General features: G+C 41.6%; 1 protein-coding gene across 8 annotated transcripts in view; it reads left to right on the top strand.

The window, feature by feature from the left end:
• The window catches only part of CELF2 (CUGBP Elav-like family member 2), a 540,383-nt gene that overhangs the window by 300,484 nt on the left and 223,939 nt on the right, over window positions 1–15,960 (top strand). For 3 of the 8 annotated variants that reach the window (XM_053942009.1, XM_053942007.1, XM_053942008.1), the window contains exon 1: window positions 1,232–1,440. The exons of the other annotated variants lie outside the window; for them this stretch is intronic. In XM_053942009.1, coding sequence (XP_053797984.1) covers window positions 1,367–1,440 — 74 coding nt within the window. In that variant the 5' untranslated portion in view covers window positions 1,232–1,366. Of the gene's footprint in view, window positions 1–1,231; window positions 1,441–15,960 lie in introns of those variants that run through there. 8 annotated transcript variants of the gene reach the window in all.

The raw sequence follows: 15,960 nt of genomic DNA, 5'->3' as shown, positions 1-15,960 counted from the left end.
CGCAAAATAGGCAAAAATTTTAGCAGCCTGAGGGGGTTTTCTTCCTTTTTAACTGTTTAAAATTGGGAAGTCTCTTAGTGCAGTCAACTGGACTCTAAAAACTTGCTCATTCTGTATTTTTTTTTTCCTATCAAATCAATGATGGTCAAAATTTAAATAAAATTTGGCCTGACTGATAACACATTTTTTATGGGTCAATTTAATTTTTATATTAGAATGCTCTTTGAAAAGTTTAAGCATAGTAGGTTTTAATTTGCATTTGTTAGTTTTTGCAAGTGTTGATTGTCCATAACAAATCAAATTATAAAACCTAAAGAGAGATTCAGATGGAGAAGCACACACAATGGAGAGGAACGTTCTGTCTGTCTAGACTGCTCAGATCACCTAGTAATCTTCGTAAATATGTTAATATTCTTTTGCCTGGAGCGGCTTTGTATTGAAGCAAGTAGGTCTTGGAGATGGAAAGGAAAAATTATACAGATTTTCAGGGGGCGGTGGAATGGGGAGGGGGGGTGCCCTCCAGATATTTGTATGTGTGGAATTTTGTGTGCGTCTTGGTGGTGACACTTCTGTGTGCGGCCAACTCTGAGAGCAGCGAGGTTGGGAGCGGGTTTTTGGGAGGTTACAGCCATGAGAAAGGATTTGCCGTCATTAGTTATTTAAATCCCTCTTTCTGATCAGCGAGGACAGAGTTACTACCAGTCTCTCGCCAGCCAGTAACATCACTCTGAGCATTTAAAAGACTGCCAAGGTCTGAATGGCAGGAGTTTGAGTGGGGAGAGCCTGCACCCAGAACCTGACCAAACATTCCCGGTGCCCCCAGGTTGGCTCCGGCCGCGCTGGGGAGCGCCGTGCCCGAGCGAGCCCCTCGCGTGTGCCGGGGGCAATGCCCGCCCAGGGCTGCCCGCGGCGCGGGGCCGCTGCCCCGCCGGGCTCGGCTCACCCCGCACGGCCGCGGGGCCGGGCAGCGCTGCGGAGGCGCCGGGCGGGTCCCGCCGCCCCCGGAGCCGGGCCGGGCGGAGCCGCGGAGCCCCGGGCGGGCAGCCCCCGGCCCGGCGGCGGCAATAGGCCTCTCCCGGGGCGGCGGGGGCGCAGGGGTTAACGGGGAGCCGCAGCGGGGAGATGGCTCCGCCTCCCCGCTCAGCACCTGGCGCTCCACCGACAGTTGCCTCAGCAGTCGATTTCGGAGGGGATTGGCGGAAAAAACCGAGAGGGGGAGAGAAATGTGACAACTGCCGGGGCTGGCGGCTGCCGCGGGGAGGCCTCCGCACCTGTGCCTGCCGCTCCGCCGCCCGGCGCAGTTGTGGGATCCGCCGCGCCCCGCCGCATCCTCCCGCCGACCGCCGCGGCGCCCCCGGAGCCCAGCATGACTTCTTCGTTCAAGCTGGATTTCCTTCCGGAGATGATGGTCGACGGCCGCTTGCTGGTCTCTGACAGAATGTAAGTGGCGGCGGGGCTGCCGCCGGGTCCCCCCCCCGCCCCGGCTCCGGGTACCGCCCGGCACCGAGCCCCCGCCGCGGGGCGCGGGGCTCCGGCCGGGTCCCTCCCGCACCGCCCGCCCTTCCGCGGGAGGGGAAGGGGGGCTCGTACCCCCAGCCAGCCCCCCTTTCCCAAGTCACTTGGTGGTCTCCGTGTCGTGTCCCCTGCCGGGGTGCTCAGCGTCCCGCAGGTCGGTGCCGGCGGGCGCGGGGGGTTATCGGCTGCCGCTGATGATGATGCAACGTGGAGAAACGCGCGTCGGTCGCGCGTAGCTGAGCGCTCTCCCCTCCGTGCCCAGCGGAGCCCTCCACAGACACCTGTCCCCTGCAGCCAGCCCGGACCCACCCGTGTCTTATCACCCCTTCCTGGCTGAATAAAAACGCCCCCCCGCCCCGCAAATTTTCATCAGTTTTCAAATTCAGATTAAATACTAAGCATTCACTGGGAGTACTAGGCAGAACGCAAGGATTTGGCGGTTTTTGGGTTTTTTTTTTCCCCCCATACCATCCCCGACAGCTGCCTGGTACGGCGAGTGTTAATTAGGGTGAGGATTGTTGTTTTACGTGCAGTTGAAGTGAGGATGAGATGTATTGGAAGGCGCTGAATGCTGGAATTTCAGAAGGAGAAGTATTCCCCTAGCCCGGCTCTGCTCTGTTAATCTCGGTCTGAAAGTTTCTATTATCATCCTCTTGGGCATTGCCAGTTGGCAGGTATTTTCAGGTAACCTAAGCCTTGTATAAAAAAGTAAAAGCTAGAAATTATGAAATAGACATCTGCTGAAAGATACAAAGTGTGAGGACTGTGCTGCACTATTTTACAGTATCCAAAATATCTTTTATTTTGTTGCTTTTTCTTCTTTCATCGGGATGACAAACGTGGTTTTAGTTACATTAGAATGAAGCGAGAGGCTTTGGCATTGACTCTGCACTGAAGCTGTTCGGGTTGAGGCAGTACTTAAGTTCCAAGTGTAAATAAACCCGTATGTGCAGCAGAGAGTGTCACCTGCAATTTGCACAAATCAGGTTGCATACTGAGCCCCCATCTAAGGCTAGTCAGACTTTTATTGCCTTTTTTTACTGGTAACCAAACTTTCTCAGAGGTGGAATTCTTTTCCCTTGCACCAGCAGTGTTCTGCATGAAGACATTCAGTAGTGGCCAGTTGTTCAGACAGCTGAGGTTTAGTGAGTGTGTGGGAGAGGGGCAAGAGTCGGGGGGGAAACTACTTGGTGCAGATGACTTACACTATTTTTACAGTCTTTGAAGGTCAGTGAAGTGTGTAAATGCTGCCTCTTGTCTTAAATGCGTGATCTTAAATTTGAAAGAGTTCTGTGCTGTTTTGCTCATTCCCAGATTTTATTTGCATTAGTCAGTTTTGGTAAAAGCGCTGTCAGTTTCTCCCGTTTTGCAGAAAAATCGCAGAGGTTTGCCCATTAGGGTACAAAGTAGCAGCTGAACATTGGTATCTCTTCCACTGCAGCCCTCTGTAGGGATGTGCCACAACCAAACTTCCCCTTGTTTTCATCATCTCAGCTTTGATTAGACTTTCTACCTGCTGTCCTTCCAGGCAGTCAGAAAAGATCCTGCTAACAAACATCTCCAAGCTCAAAGGCACTATTAATTGTGGCTGATGATGCCCTGTTGTCACTCAAGCTTATATAACTTTATCTCCAATTTGCCCCTCGAGGTGGGGGAGTACCACGTCAAACTCTTTCTTCTGCATTGCTCTCTTCATAACTCCTTTCCTCTGTGAAGCATCCATCATATATCTTAACACAGCTTGAAACACAGTCAGTGTTCATTAGATGCAGAGTTTAATGTGTGTCCAAAGATACAAAAATTAGTCTAAGGGAAATGTCAGCTCCTAAGTGGATCATGAAACACAGAAGTTTGATAATGGAGTTGTTAATGCACACATCCTTGTAGGGTTGGTGCTGGTTCCTCATGCATTTTGCTGGGGGGGAGGGGTGATTAAGTAATCTCTTGAAGGAAAAAAACTTTACCTCCTGTATCATCAGTGGTCGTGATGTGATGTGCTTCCTTGTATTAACCAAACCTTGCTTTGCTGCTGATCTAATTGTGGAGATGGTATGATTTCAGGGGATCATGTGTCATGCATGCAAATTAATATTGAGGCTAAATTGCCATGAACTTAGGGAACTTCTATTCCTAACAAAAATAGTCTTGAAATGAAATGCTGTGTGTGAGAGCTTTGCTACACTGCCTTTCTAACACTCTGTCATTCGCTGTTTAAAACCATCTTTATCTTGTCCTTCGTAGCCAAGTGATGACATATATTTATTTGCAAGTCCCCAACTCTCTGGACTAATCAGTGCTGACGAGGATGCAGTTTGATTACGCATCAGGGGTCAGGGGCACACGAGCACCTTCCCCTTTAGCTGCCCCCCCAGGCGAGCGGCGAGCCGCCAGCAGCGTTAACGGGGTGGCTCGGAGCATCCGAGAGCACGCTCCGAGTTACCACGCTGCACAAAACTTTTAACCTCGCCATCTGCTCCAGCCATTCCGTGTAGCTCAGTTCAGTCTTTAGCAGAAAGGAATTTCCTATTTTAGAGCAAGGCAATTAGCAAAATATATGTGTAACATTTCTCTTTCACAGCACAAATTGGCAAAACTAGATTTTTTTTTTTTTTAATATGCCGGTGGTATATCAGATGTTATGGGAAGTTGTTAGCATACAATATCACTTGCACTTATTCTTTGCACATTTAAAAAATATTTGTAAAGGGTTTTACTTCAGACTCATCCATTATTTCAATGAGAGAGAAAAAAGGGGATTTTTCAAGGAATAACTTTCAGTGCATACCTAGTGTGAAAGTCAACTGCCAGCCTGATAATTGCAAATTTAAAATGCTTTTACCTCTGTGAGAATGTTAATGACTCTTAAATGTTGCTTGCTTTCAAATTTTGCTGCTGTTACTATATAGCTAAACAGAAATAAAATAGAGCATCAGATACATTGAGCATGACTGTGTATAATTAAACTGTATGCATGTCATCAGTGTACCTGGTTAGTGACTGAATGGCAATTTACTAGTAAAAATTAATTAATGACATGTCATTGGAAAATAGATACTCTAGGATATGAAGCATAAAAATGCATGAACTTCTGTTTTTGAGGACAGATGGCAAGCTGGATGCTCTAACCATGGTAAATGCCTGCAAAGAGCCCTGCTTGGTGAGTGCTCTGGGAAGGATCAGGAATTGTTTGACTGCTGTTGTGCACTGTGGGGAAGAGGCAGTTCTGAGGAAAATACTCAGATACATGTAGGTGAAACATATAGATGAAATGTGTGTGTGTATCTGGACAGGGTAGGAGAGGGTTAATGGTTTCTAAGTGAGGTTATAAAATCTGAATTCAATGTAATTTGCTGATTTCACTGGCTCACATGTACATGCCAACTGGATGATTGTGAAGTGGTTGCTTTGAGGATTAAATACTCATCATTGTAACCCCCCCATGTTGATTTCTGCTATATCACAGAAGATTTTTCCATTCCATGTTCCAAATTTCAGTGCCTGGGATTACCTTTAATGTAAATGGGTATCAGTGTTTGTTACTACTGAAACAAACTCAAATTTTACTTTAATTTTTGGTAGCTGGATATAATGCCAATAAAATACATTATGCTTCAACAGTGCACGTGCAAGTGCACGGGTTACAGGGCAATAATGTGAACAAATATTTAGCCTTTGAATTTCTTTCTCTGGTAATCAAAAATGAGTCAAAATCAGATATACATGCAATATGCTGATTAAAAAGCCAGTGAAGATCAATTTTTGATACTTTTTGTTTGTACTTGCTATTTAGTAAATAAGAAATGTCATCATTCAGAGGACATGCTTGCATTTTAAAATCCAGAACTTCATTTTCTGCAGTAAACCTGCAATATAGGACTTTTGTTTTAGCAAAAAACTGGAGATAACAAATTTATGTTTTTAAACTTAACTGCAGGAAAACTCAACATCCTGTCAATTTTTTTTTTTTTTTTTACTCTCTGGTCTTTTTTATATTTAGAATATCAAATCATGATTTCCTAACAGAAAAGTAATGGGTATTTTTAAGACCACAGTCTCATCCTTATACTGGCACTTCGTTCTAATGTTGATTCAGTAATAGCTTTATTTTAAGTTATTATGATTTTTACTTAAGCTACTTGTGTGACAGATTCCTTGGGCCACTACTGAGGAAACACAAAGCAAAAAAATAAGAAAAATTTTGACTGTTGCCAAGGAGCTTCAGAAAGCTTCAGAAAGGAAAATAATCTTTGGATGTCTATTAAGTAATTACAATTTCATGGTGTCCTTCTCCCCATCATCTTTTCTAGAATCTCATTCAGAAGTTAACCTACGATAACTCTCAGCACATCAGTATTTAAATATATCTTTCACTTCCTATGATACGATCTCACAAGTTTTAAGCCTCCCCCACACGTATTCATCATCCAAATTAATCATCAGTTATGATTGCTCTAACAACTTTGATAACTCTAAATATTTCATTGGCATTTTAGGATGTTTGATATCTTATGAGCATTTGGACTATTCAAATTTCATGATTAATTCATGGATTAATGTAAAAATATTTGACCAAACCGATACAGGGGAACGGTGTACAAAATCTTTTCATTTTTAAAAGCATCTGGAATTGAAAGAGTACACTTGGGCAAGACAACATTCTACAGACAAATCATTGTTTTGTAGTTCAAGCAAATAAAAACTTCTTTCATTCTAAAGTGGAGAGGCAACGTTTTGGTTTTCTTTCTTTTTTCTTCGTTTCCACACACTGTTTCCTATAGGGGATTATTTTTTGTGTGTTCATATAGTTGCAAAGCACATTGCATCTCCTGACATTATTTCCTTTGATTAAAACAAACTGGTGGCAAGGCAAGGTTAACCAGAGGCTAAAGTCACAAAATAGGGAATATACGTAGAAAGCAAGGCTGAGCTTTCCTTAGCAAAGAAGTGGGAGAACAAGAAAAACCTTCATAGGTACAAGAAAAATGCAGGAACAAGAATGCCTATTTGGAAAATAAAAACTAATTGGAGCAATAAATGTAATGTTCTCAAGTAATTGTGAAATAATTATTCCCCTTTAGAATCATCATACTTTAATTGCTTTCTAACATGTTCCTGCGTTCTCCGTGGCTGTGGAAAGGAGGAGAAGGGCTTGTGTTCCCTTCAGGATTTCATTTTTCATTTGCAGTAAGCTGCTGGTTTTCTCATAAAGGTTTTCAGAAATATGTTGCCTTAAATGCTGTTGTGTTCTTCCATATGGTATTAAATAGAAAAGGTGAATGGCAGATGCTGAAGGTATAAATTCCCTCCTAACATCCAGATAAACCACCCTGAAATTTAGTGGTGCAGTTCTCCATCCTCTGTATCACAGATTTATAATCAATCTCTCATTTTCATTGAGACTGGGTTACGTAAATAGGACACACTTCAGTAGTGTATTCTCTTTGCTCACAGCTTGATTCTTGAAAATTCGGCTGACAATAGTTTAAAATTATAATATTAATAAAGAGGAGATCATCTGGCCTTCAAAATGACATCTGAAAACAGCTTCTGTTTTGTGTTAAATCTTAATTACTGTATTTAAATGAATGCCTAAATGAGCCAATTCACAAAGGAGTTGCCTACTGTACCAATAGTGCCTGTTTGGTGATTTTTTTTTTCCTTTCCATTTACACAAATATAAAAAAATAGTTTCTGTGGATGAGAACAGCTGTGTTCTCTTGCCTCTTACGACTCAGCTGAAGAAGGCTGAGTATCTTGAGTGTGTTCTCTGCTCTGGGATGGTTTCTCCCTTGCCTGCCAAATGGTGGCAATACTTAAAGTCAAGTTCAAAAGCGATGCTCCAAAACAAATGTTGGTGTAAGAGCTGTGAGAAAGATCCTGCACTGGCCTCCTGGGCCATATTTTGTGACTTTACCCATCACTTTCTATCAGGGGCAGCATGTTGTCACAGCTGAGGGCAGGACTTGGGGCTTAGTACTGTGGGGAGACTTAGTCCTTGCCCGTGGTTAGGCTGGAGGGGATGTGCTCCTGGCCATTTCTGCTCAGCTTAGTCTGGAAGCAGAGAACTGTGTCCAGGTTACCCTGGAAGGAGACACCATGCCCAGCTGTGCCCTGCTCCCCACTGCATCAGGGATGGACTCATCCCCTGCAGAGGAGCATGCAGGGAATTTATGTCCTTGATTTCCCCTCAGCCTATGCACAGTGAGCCACTTCAGGTTTGCCGGGGAAACCACAACAGCAACCTGAGATTTTTGCTTTATTTTGCTTTACAGGTTTTTCACATCCCTGTTAATTTCTTAAACTGTTGTGTGGATCTTACCCTGGGGTTTTAGAGTTTACAACCATGGTTATTCCAGAGATGTAGCTATTGCTCTTTCAGGAAAATGGCATTAGTGATCTACTGATTTTTTTTTTTCATAATTATTATTATTATTGTTGTTGTTTTCTTTTTTCCATGTGGGTTAGTGTGGCAAGGAAAATGTAGTCCTGGCAGAAACGCCTAACACTGTCCCAGCAGTCATAGGTAGCAATTCATTGCAATATTAATTTACAACTTTTTCAGTGTCCTTCCACTTAAATATACTCACTCCTAGACAGCCGTGGAGATTTTGAGTGGAATATCCAGACACAAGCACCCTTTAGCTGGTGTGTGCAGCTGGGTATCTCCATGACAGAACTACGACCCTTTCAATCCTAGGTTGTGCTTTCCCTTGTACTCCCTTCCTACCTCCTATATGCTTTGAAGCAGCTCCAGTCTGATTGCAAATCACAGCTGACAAGAGATATCTTTTGTTTCATAACCCTGAAAAATAATGAAAATCCATCATCCTCTTATTCCAAAGGCGTGACAATGTCTTCTTGCTTAATATGTAAGTGCTCTTCCCATTTCTTGCTCCTCAAAAGGTTTGCACCACTGAATTGCTCAGAAATAAAAAAGAAAAAAACCCCAAACATCCACAGCTTGCTTGACCCATCACTTGTGTTGTTGACTCCAGGGGCACTTGGTCCAGTGATGGGTTCTGGCCTAGTGTGAGATAAGTGCACTTCATTTGCCTGAAACAGGCCCAGTAGTTGAAAATTATTAGCTTCTGGAAGAGGATAACTGCATTTGAAAATCTACAAAATCAAGTGATCTATTCCCTTCTTTTTTTTTTTTTTCCTGGCTCATTCAATTGCTTGGCTCTGTCAAACTTTGCCTGCAATTCAGTGCTAGTAAGAGAGACATCTGGTTCTGCCCTTTATCAATAAATGCTTTTATATATATTTTTAATATATTTCAACACAGATGGAATGTAGAACAAGCATTAGGAGTTTGAACTGTTGTCAAACATACTCCATGCCCAGTGGCTATTGCTTAGAGAAAACCCTGTTCCACACCTTGTTCTCATACAAGATGCTCTAGAAATTGCAAGCTACATGGCTGTGGTTTGTCTTGATTTCACCATAAGCTTTAGTAAACTTGATCCCCTTGTTGAGTCTTCCAGGGAAATAAAAATACTCTTTCATTTTATCTGAAATGTCTCTCTATTAACATATAGAAAAGCTGATAATTTCATTAGTCAGTAAATGAACTTTCAATTTTTTTCTTAATTTAGTCTAATTTCTTCATCCAAGATCTTATTGCTTAGAAACCAGTTTCTCATATTCTAATGGCCCTATCCAAACTACATTAAACCCCTGCTGTCCAAAACAAAAACCAAGCAAACAAACAAGAAAAAAAAAAAATAGAAAAATAGAGTTCAGGAAATCCCAGTGACTATTACTTTAGATATGCATCTAGTCTTTAAAATTGATTCCAGAAAATATCTTGATTGAGAAGATATTCAGAGATTTGACCACAAAACCTGAAATGTTAAGGAATAACCACAGATGATCTAGATGATCTCTCCAGGAAAGAAAAAGCAGAAGTCATCCCCTTGTCCTAATCTGACCCACGTCATTGAACTTCTTCCTCGCAGCACTGAATTTTTAGGATTGCCAGGTGAGCACTGGCTTTTTCTGGCAGGTTCATTGTTGCCAGCTCCTCCTGGAGATCAGTATTGAGTGGGAGGGGATCAGGGGGAAGAGGAAGGAATAAAATTAGCATTTAATTTTGCAGGATGTGGAAAAATCAATGACAAGTGAAGCAATTCTTAGAAAAAGAGAACCTCTCTGGACACGTAAAGCACTATTATCTGATGTTTTATTACCAGCTGTAGCCTGTAGTCCCTGTTCAAGCCAAACTTCCGCTGGGCTTCCAGGAGTTTGGCTTGAATGAGGAATGCGTAATGCTGGGCTTTGCATGCCGTGCCAGGCTGCCCAGCTCTGAGCGATGAATTGCAGTCGTGTACGTGGTTTTTGCAGCCTTTTTCTCATTGCTCGCCTCAGAGTGAACTTCAGCATGGAAACATGAGGCAAATACCTTGCTAGCAGAGTGCCTGTCTTGATGATGAAGTGGAAGATAAGTCAGTTTGAGTTGGGCAGGTATTCTTTTGAGGCATGTTCACACATCTCAGGTAGGGACAGGGGGGTTCTACTCCTCTTGTCAAATCTTTTTCCCTTTGCCAGAGAGAAGGATTCATCTCAATGCCTGAGGGCTCTCAGCTTTCACAGATATCTTTATTGTTTGGCTGCAGAAGATAGAGTACAACTTCCCCTTTTAAGTTGGTTTGTTGTCTGTGGAGAAGAGAGTAAACGCAGCAGCTTCATAACTGTGCTCGGATTAGCTGAAGAAAGTCCGGCACTATATTACAGATTTTTAAAACAATTGGGTTTGCCTGATTTCATTGTCCCGTAAGTGCAGCCTAGTATCTCACTTGGTAGACCACATTTATTTATCTTTGAGACAAGACTGTGTAGAATAGGAAAAGCTCAGGGTTCCAGTATCTTCTTCTTACCATTCCCATGTCTTTGCTGTTCCTAGGGTATTTCACTGGAATTGGGATGAAGCTTTGTATATGCTGTAGTGTGTATTGTGCAACATAATAATTTAGGGTCCGATTCTGGGTATTTTTGAGCCTTTTTTCTTTCTGCAGTGACTGTTGCAATGTGGCCACATAGATGTTGACAAAGAGTTCTTTCTCATTGTCATTGGAAAGTAAGACAGCAGCAACTCTTCTATGTAAACCCTTCCTTTGAAACCAACATTCACAGAGAAATGAGACCTGTTGTCCAGCAATAAATATTGCTTATAAGGCTTAATGTGGCCCAAAGAGTCTTCAAGAACACTGGCTGATCTCTGTGTTTTCAAAGTATTGCTACAGGCTCCTTCAGGTCACTTCTTCCCCCACGTGCACAGATTATCGGATTTGGGAAGAGGTCCTGCAGCAGCCTCATTGCTGCCTGTTTGTCTGTGCTGATGAACAGCAGGCCAATTGTAGCAAGAGATACACTCAGATTCAGAAAGGAGCAATTTTCAGCTTGCTCAGATGCCCATATTGCTGCCTGGAATCTCTGCAGGAGCTGGAGGCTATTTGGCTGATTCCATGCCTCTTTGCTCTCCCTGTCCTCACCTCTGCATCAGGGGATGCTTAGACTTTACTTTGCTGGCCTTCAGAGGATTTGAAGGTCTCTCAGCACCCCTTGGCTCTCCATTTCTTTTCAAGTGGGGGAAGGCAGCAGAGAGGACTGCTGCTGACTTCAGCCACTTGGGCCTCTGATTTTCCTGTTTGGTTTGGAGCCATACATACAGAGTGAATTTGGAGTTAAGAGATGCCAGGCCTCTGGGTAATATGAATGTAGTGGAGCAAAAAAAGGTATGTATTTAGGCAAGGCTTTCATATATGATGCAAATTCAGGATTACTTAGCAGAGAAAATAATAATTTAAAATTAATGCTATATTTAAAAAGTGGAGAATCATTTGTGTTAACAGGAATGAAGGCTTTATTTTTAAGCTCAGCAAAGCCCTAGATCCCAGAAAATGCAGAAATGCTGCTGATAATTTCTAGACGTGAACCTGGAAGGCTTCATGGAAACTTAAAAAAATAAATCAACTTCCCTCTTCTTTCCCAAAACTCTTTGGGCAAAAAAAAAAAAAAAAAAAAAAAAAAGTGTAAATATTTAACAGCAAATAATCATATTGCCAAGAACAGTAAACAAAGCCTTTTTATTCAATTCTATAATATGCTGTAAATAATCGAAACCCTCATAGATGTAGCTGGACTTTTTTTTTAATCAGCGAAGAAGCTTAGCATATAGTACTTTAAAGATCCATCAACATAGCTGAAACTCTTTTCCAGTTTCTTACCACTTCATGCCATATTTTTCTCTGTCCCTGACATATGCAATTTGCCCTGCTTATGTTTGTTTAAAATGTTGGAAGCCTTCAGCCTGCTCTGATCCATCCATGTTTCAAGCAGGAAGCCTTTCCTGCTCTTTTCTGCCTTGTAAATTAAGACCCATCCTGCTTTTCTCTCCCTTATCACCATTCTTTCAATATCCACAAAAACACCACTGTGATTCCTTCCCTGCTTCTGTGGTAGATGATGTTCCTACAAATACCTGCAAAACATTTACTTTGTTTTCTTCCTTCTTTGATAAGTAACAAAAATCTATTGAACTTGGGAGACAACTACCTAGAATTTAGATCTGAAGTGCTTAATGATTTTATATTCTTACCATCCAGTTAGTGATTCAAATTTTCAAAGAACCTGAAAGCTTGACCAGCGTTTCTGGGGTGTGTTCGTTGACCCAGAAGACTGGAATTATCAGCCCTGAGTGTGATTTTCTAGGTCTTCTGGGGATCTGTTGCTTGGCAAAGTATAGTCATTTTTCTTGCATTTTTGTAGTGGATGTTGTAGGTTCTCTCAGCTCTGTTTTTTAAACAGTCTTGTCTACAAGTTGTGAAGCAAATATGATGCTATCATATTGTTTTCTTTTTTCCCCCACCACAAGTTGCCCTACTTACCCAATGCAAATCACTGTGGATCTACACAACATGCCTTTCTCAAGGGCATCTGTTAATTCCATGTGACAAGCTGGGGAGTTTCAGCCAGGAATATTGAGCACTGAAAGAAGACCTGGTTAGACTCAGTAGGACTTTAATGTTAAGCAATCCTCCCAAATTATAGCTTTGACAGACCTTGTGTGTGAGCAGTTTCTTCATTAGGTGAGACTTTCATCATTAACAGCATTCCCCTTTACAGTAAATATATACAGCACCAAGGTAGGTGATGCTGCAGGAAGACGCAGCGGCCTCAGTAGATTGCAACCTTTTCTCTAAGCACTTGACTTTTTATACAATGAAAATGGTGGTAAAACTCAATGAAAATGAGTGGTTTAGAATCAGCTCCAATATTCAGGTTCCAGAAAGACTGGTTGTTATAAATAAATTAAGGACTGAATCCAAAGCTCGTTGAGTCGATGGGCAGGCAGGCTCCCTTTGATTTCAAAGCACTCTGTATCTGTGATCCAAATGCACCGCGAACAAATAAAGACAAAGAATTTATGTTGATTGAACATATTCAGTGTGACAAGAGCTTAAGTCTGATTCTCCTCTTTGCTTATGAAACACAACTGTGTGCTTCTCCCCGGGGTTGCTGGAAGACAAGTATTTTGGTAGCTGCATGCTAGGACTCCCAATTAGTGCAAGCACTGGCTCCTAGTGCTCAGAATCACAGTGCTCTATGAAATGGAGAGGAAAGGGAGAGAAAGTTATGGCTGAGAACCCCTTGTGGGGTTATCCTGACTTGCCTTCAGGGGCTTTAAAGGTGTTAATTTATCCTCCTATTTTTATTTTTCTTAATTATATTTAAAAAGTCGTCTTTATTTGTTACAATGGTAAGTTTAATGGCATCAAAACACTTGCAGTTAAACTGTAGGCTTTAGAGAAAAGAGGTTCTCCGCTGACTGAATGCCCTCTGCTCTCATCCCTTGCGCGGTTGGAATATTCTGTGGCATCAAGCTCTGGGACTGCCTGTCCTCACACCTCTGGGACTTGGGGACGCTATGTAGGTTCTTCTTCCTGTGTGTAAAACTTTGTTTAGAAAGCAGGTTTGTTTTCTTAGTCAAGGAGATCAAGGCACTGCAAGGGATGGATACGTTGAAAGTAGCACAACAGTCATCAAGATCACTTGTGTCTCAGACTGATTCTGGTTTACTGCTGAGGCTGATGCTGAATAGGGAAGCACAAATCACTTTTCCTTACAAGATAATTAACTTACATGAAGCAGAACTCTGATACAGATTTTTTTTTTTTAATATCAGATGCATATATTTCATTTTACCCTAAAATAGTTTACTCTTCTGGGTCTTTTGAACAAATCAAATGCTTGATTTCTCTTTCTGAAATTCTTGATCATGTTAGCTTTGAAGCAGCCTTCAGTGCCTTTTCTAAACTGAAGCTGGTTGGTTTGTCTCCAAGTGACTTCCCCTCATGCAACCTAGATACCTTTTCATTTCCTATCTTTTTGTTCTGATTTAGATTTACTTTTGCAACTGCAAAAGGCATCATCACTTGAACAAGGGGTACTGAGGTGTACACCTCTACATTTTTAGCTACTGTATTTAAAATTTTTTTTATAGATCTCAACTTTTATAGCTCAAATTAATCTTTGTTCCGGTTTATTTAGGTTCCCCGTGCAAAGAGTAGAATAATGGGAAAAGTAAAAGCAGAATGTATGTAGGGGTTAGTATAAACCACACTCGTTTTCATGCTGAACATTAGCTTGTTGAAATGCCTCCACTCTTGGCAGAAGACAAGCTTCGTAACCTAAGAGGATGTGATTTGAGTGGAGTTTTCATGCCCCATGTGCTCATTGTGTTCTTGCCACTGATGCAAACATTATCTATAATTACATTTTCAAGAGACTGAAAATTGCAGTCTTTGTGGAACAAAAATGCAGCTGAAGAATGGAATGTATATCCTCTCCACCCTCATTATAAGGCTTCTAAAAATCAAACTATAAGGACCAGTACCGTAGCTTTCAGATACAGGAAACCAGCACTGTTAGCCTGCAGTACAGCATTTTCACTGAAAATTAAGGCCTTTTGATAATCAAGCTAGTGCTGTTATTTCTACTAGCTTGCCATTGAAACTAGTCAAACTAAAATTTGTAATTCAGATCAGTATAAATAAAGTTGGTGTAATTACTCTGTTTGCTTATTTACAATATTTTAATGGGTTTGAGATTTAATTCACAACTGGCAACATTAGAAGATTTATTAGACAGATCATAACATGGGTGTTGAAACATCCTACCACACCATGCTGTGGAGCAGCCATGTTTTTCAGGAGGAAAAACAGCAATACTGAAAATGCTGTTTTCATTATGTTCTCCTGGACACTGAGGAGTTTTAGTGCTGCTGCTCAAACTGCACATCTCAATAAAACATTTCTTCCCTACATCAGTGTTGCCATCTTTATTCCAGTAGCTGAAGAACCAAAAGTAGAAAGGAGAATACATACCCTTGATTTTCTGTGTAAACAAGCACTGAAAACTTAAATAAAAGTTTCCAGGTGGAGACATCTAATCCTGATCTTCTGAAGTATGTTTTTTAGAGTAGAAATTAATGAAATCACAGTGTATCAATCACCTGTGTTCATAACACCCATTTTTAGGTGTTCATAAGCGTTCATAACACTTAATTTTTCTCTTATGAACTTTACTTCTGAGTAGGATTTTCCCTCCAATAAAGGGGGCATTTGAATGTTCTCTGAAAGTGGAGTTTCTCTCTAATACCAGGGAGATAAATGCCCCTGAATAGAAAGGCACATGCTGTTATTGGTTCTATTATTTACTGCATTGAGGAGTGTGCATAGAGGTGTTGAATGATCACATCAATGCTAATAAATACATAAATAAGGGATGGTCCTGAATGCCTGTAAATCCATGAGAACAGATGCAGGAATGCAGGAATTTATTGTTAGAAGCACAAATAGTCTGGACTAAAATTAGTGTATATTCACTTCTTTCAAGCTGGTTGGTTTTTATTATTCTAAAGGAAGTAATAATTTGGTTGCCCTTCCTAGGTTCACAGTTATTGTTAAAAATAAATTCTAAAAATAATTTAGATGAAAATGTGTAGGTCTTATTAGATATCTGTTTACGACCATCTAACATTATGTGGAAAGGGCTCCAGGAAGCATCATATTGCAGTCAGGTGACAATAAGGACAGCTAGAGCCACATACTTTACTCAGTTGCTGCCCAAGTTGGTAATTCTGCCTCCAAGTTCTGCTCCCTGATTGCTGCAAGTTATGCCCAGGAACACTGTAGTGATTGAGTGCTGGAGTTCCCAGGACAGCATCTATTCTTAGTGGTCCAGCAAAACTTATTAAGAAAAGTAATTAGAACAAAGCTCAAGTACATTAGCCTCTTTAATGCTCCTGAATTCTCAGAGCTGTCTTCAACATTGGCAAAGGCTGTTTCCAGTAGAGAAGCTGAAGCAACTTTCTTTGCCGAAGTTAAATCCACTTTGGCATCGTGGTGGGAATTTCTTCTTACATAATATCAAGACCCGGACAGA

This window comes from Vidua chalybeata, chromosome 5, assembly GCF_026979565.1.
Source record: "Vidua chalybeata isolate OUT-0048 chromosome 5, bVidCha1 merged haplotype, whole genome shotgun sequence".
Classification (NCBI taxonomy): domain Eukaryota; kingdom Metazoa; phylum Chordata; class Aves; order Passeriformes; family Viduidae; genus Vidua; species Vidua chalybeata.
The sequence above is the reverse complement of the archived record's forward strand: the minus strand, read 5'-3'. Positions and strand labels throughout refer to the sequence as shown.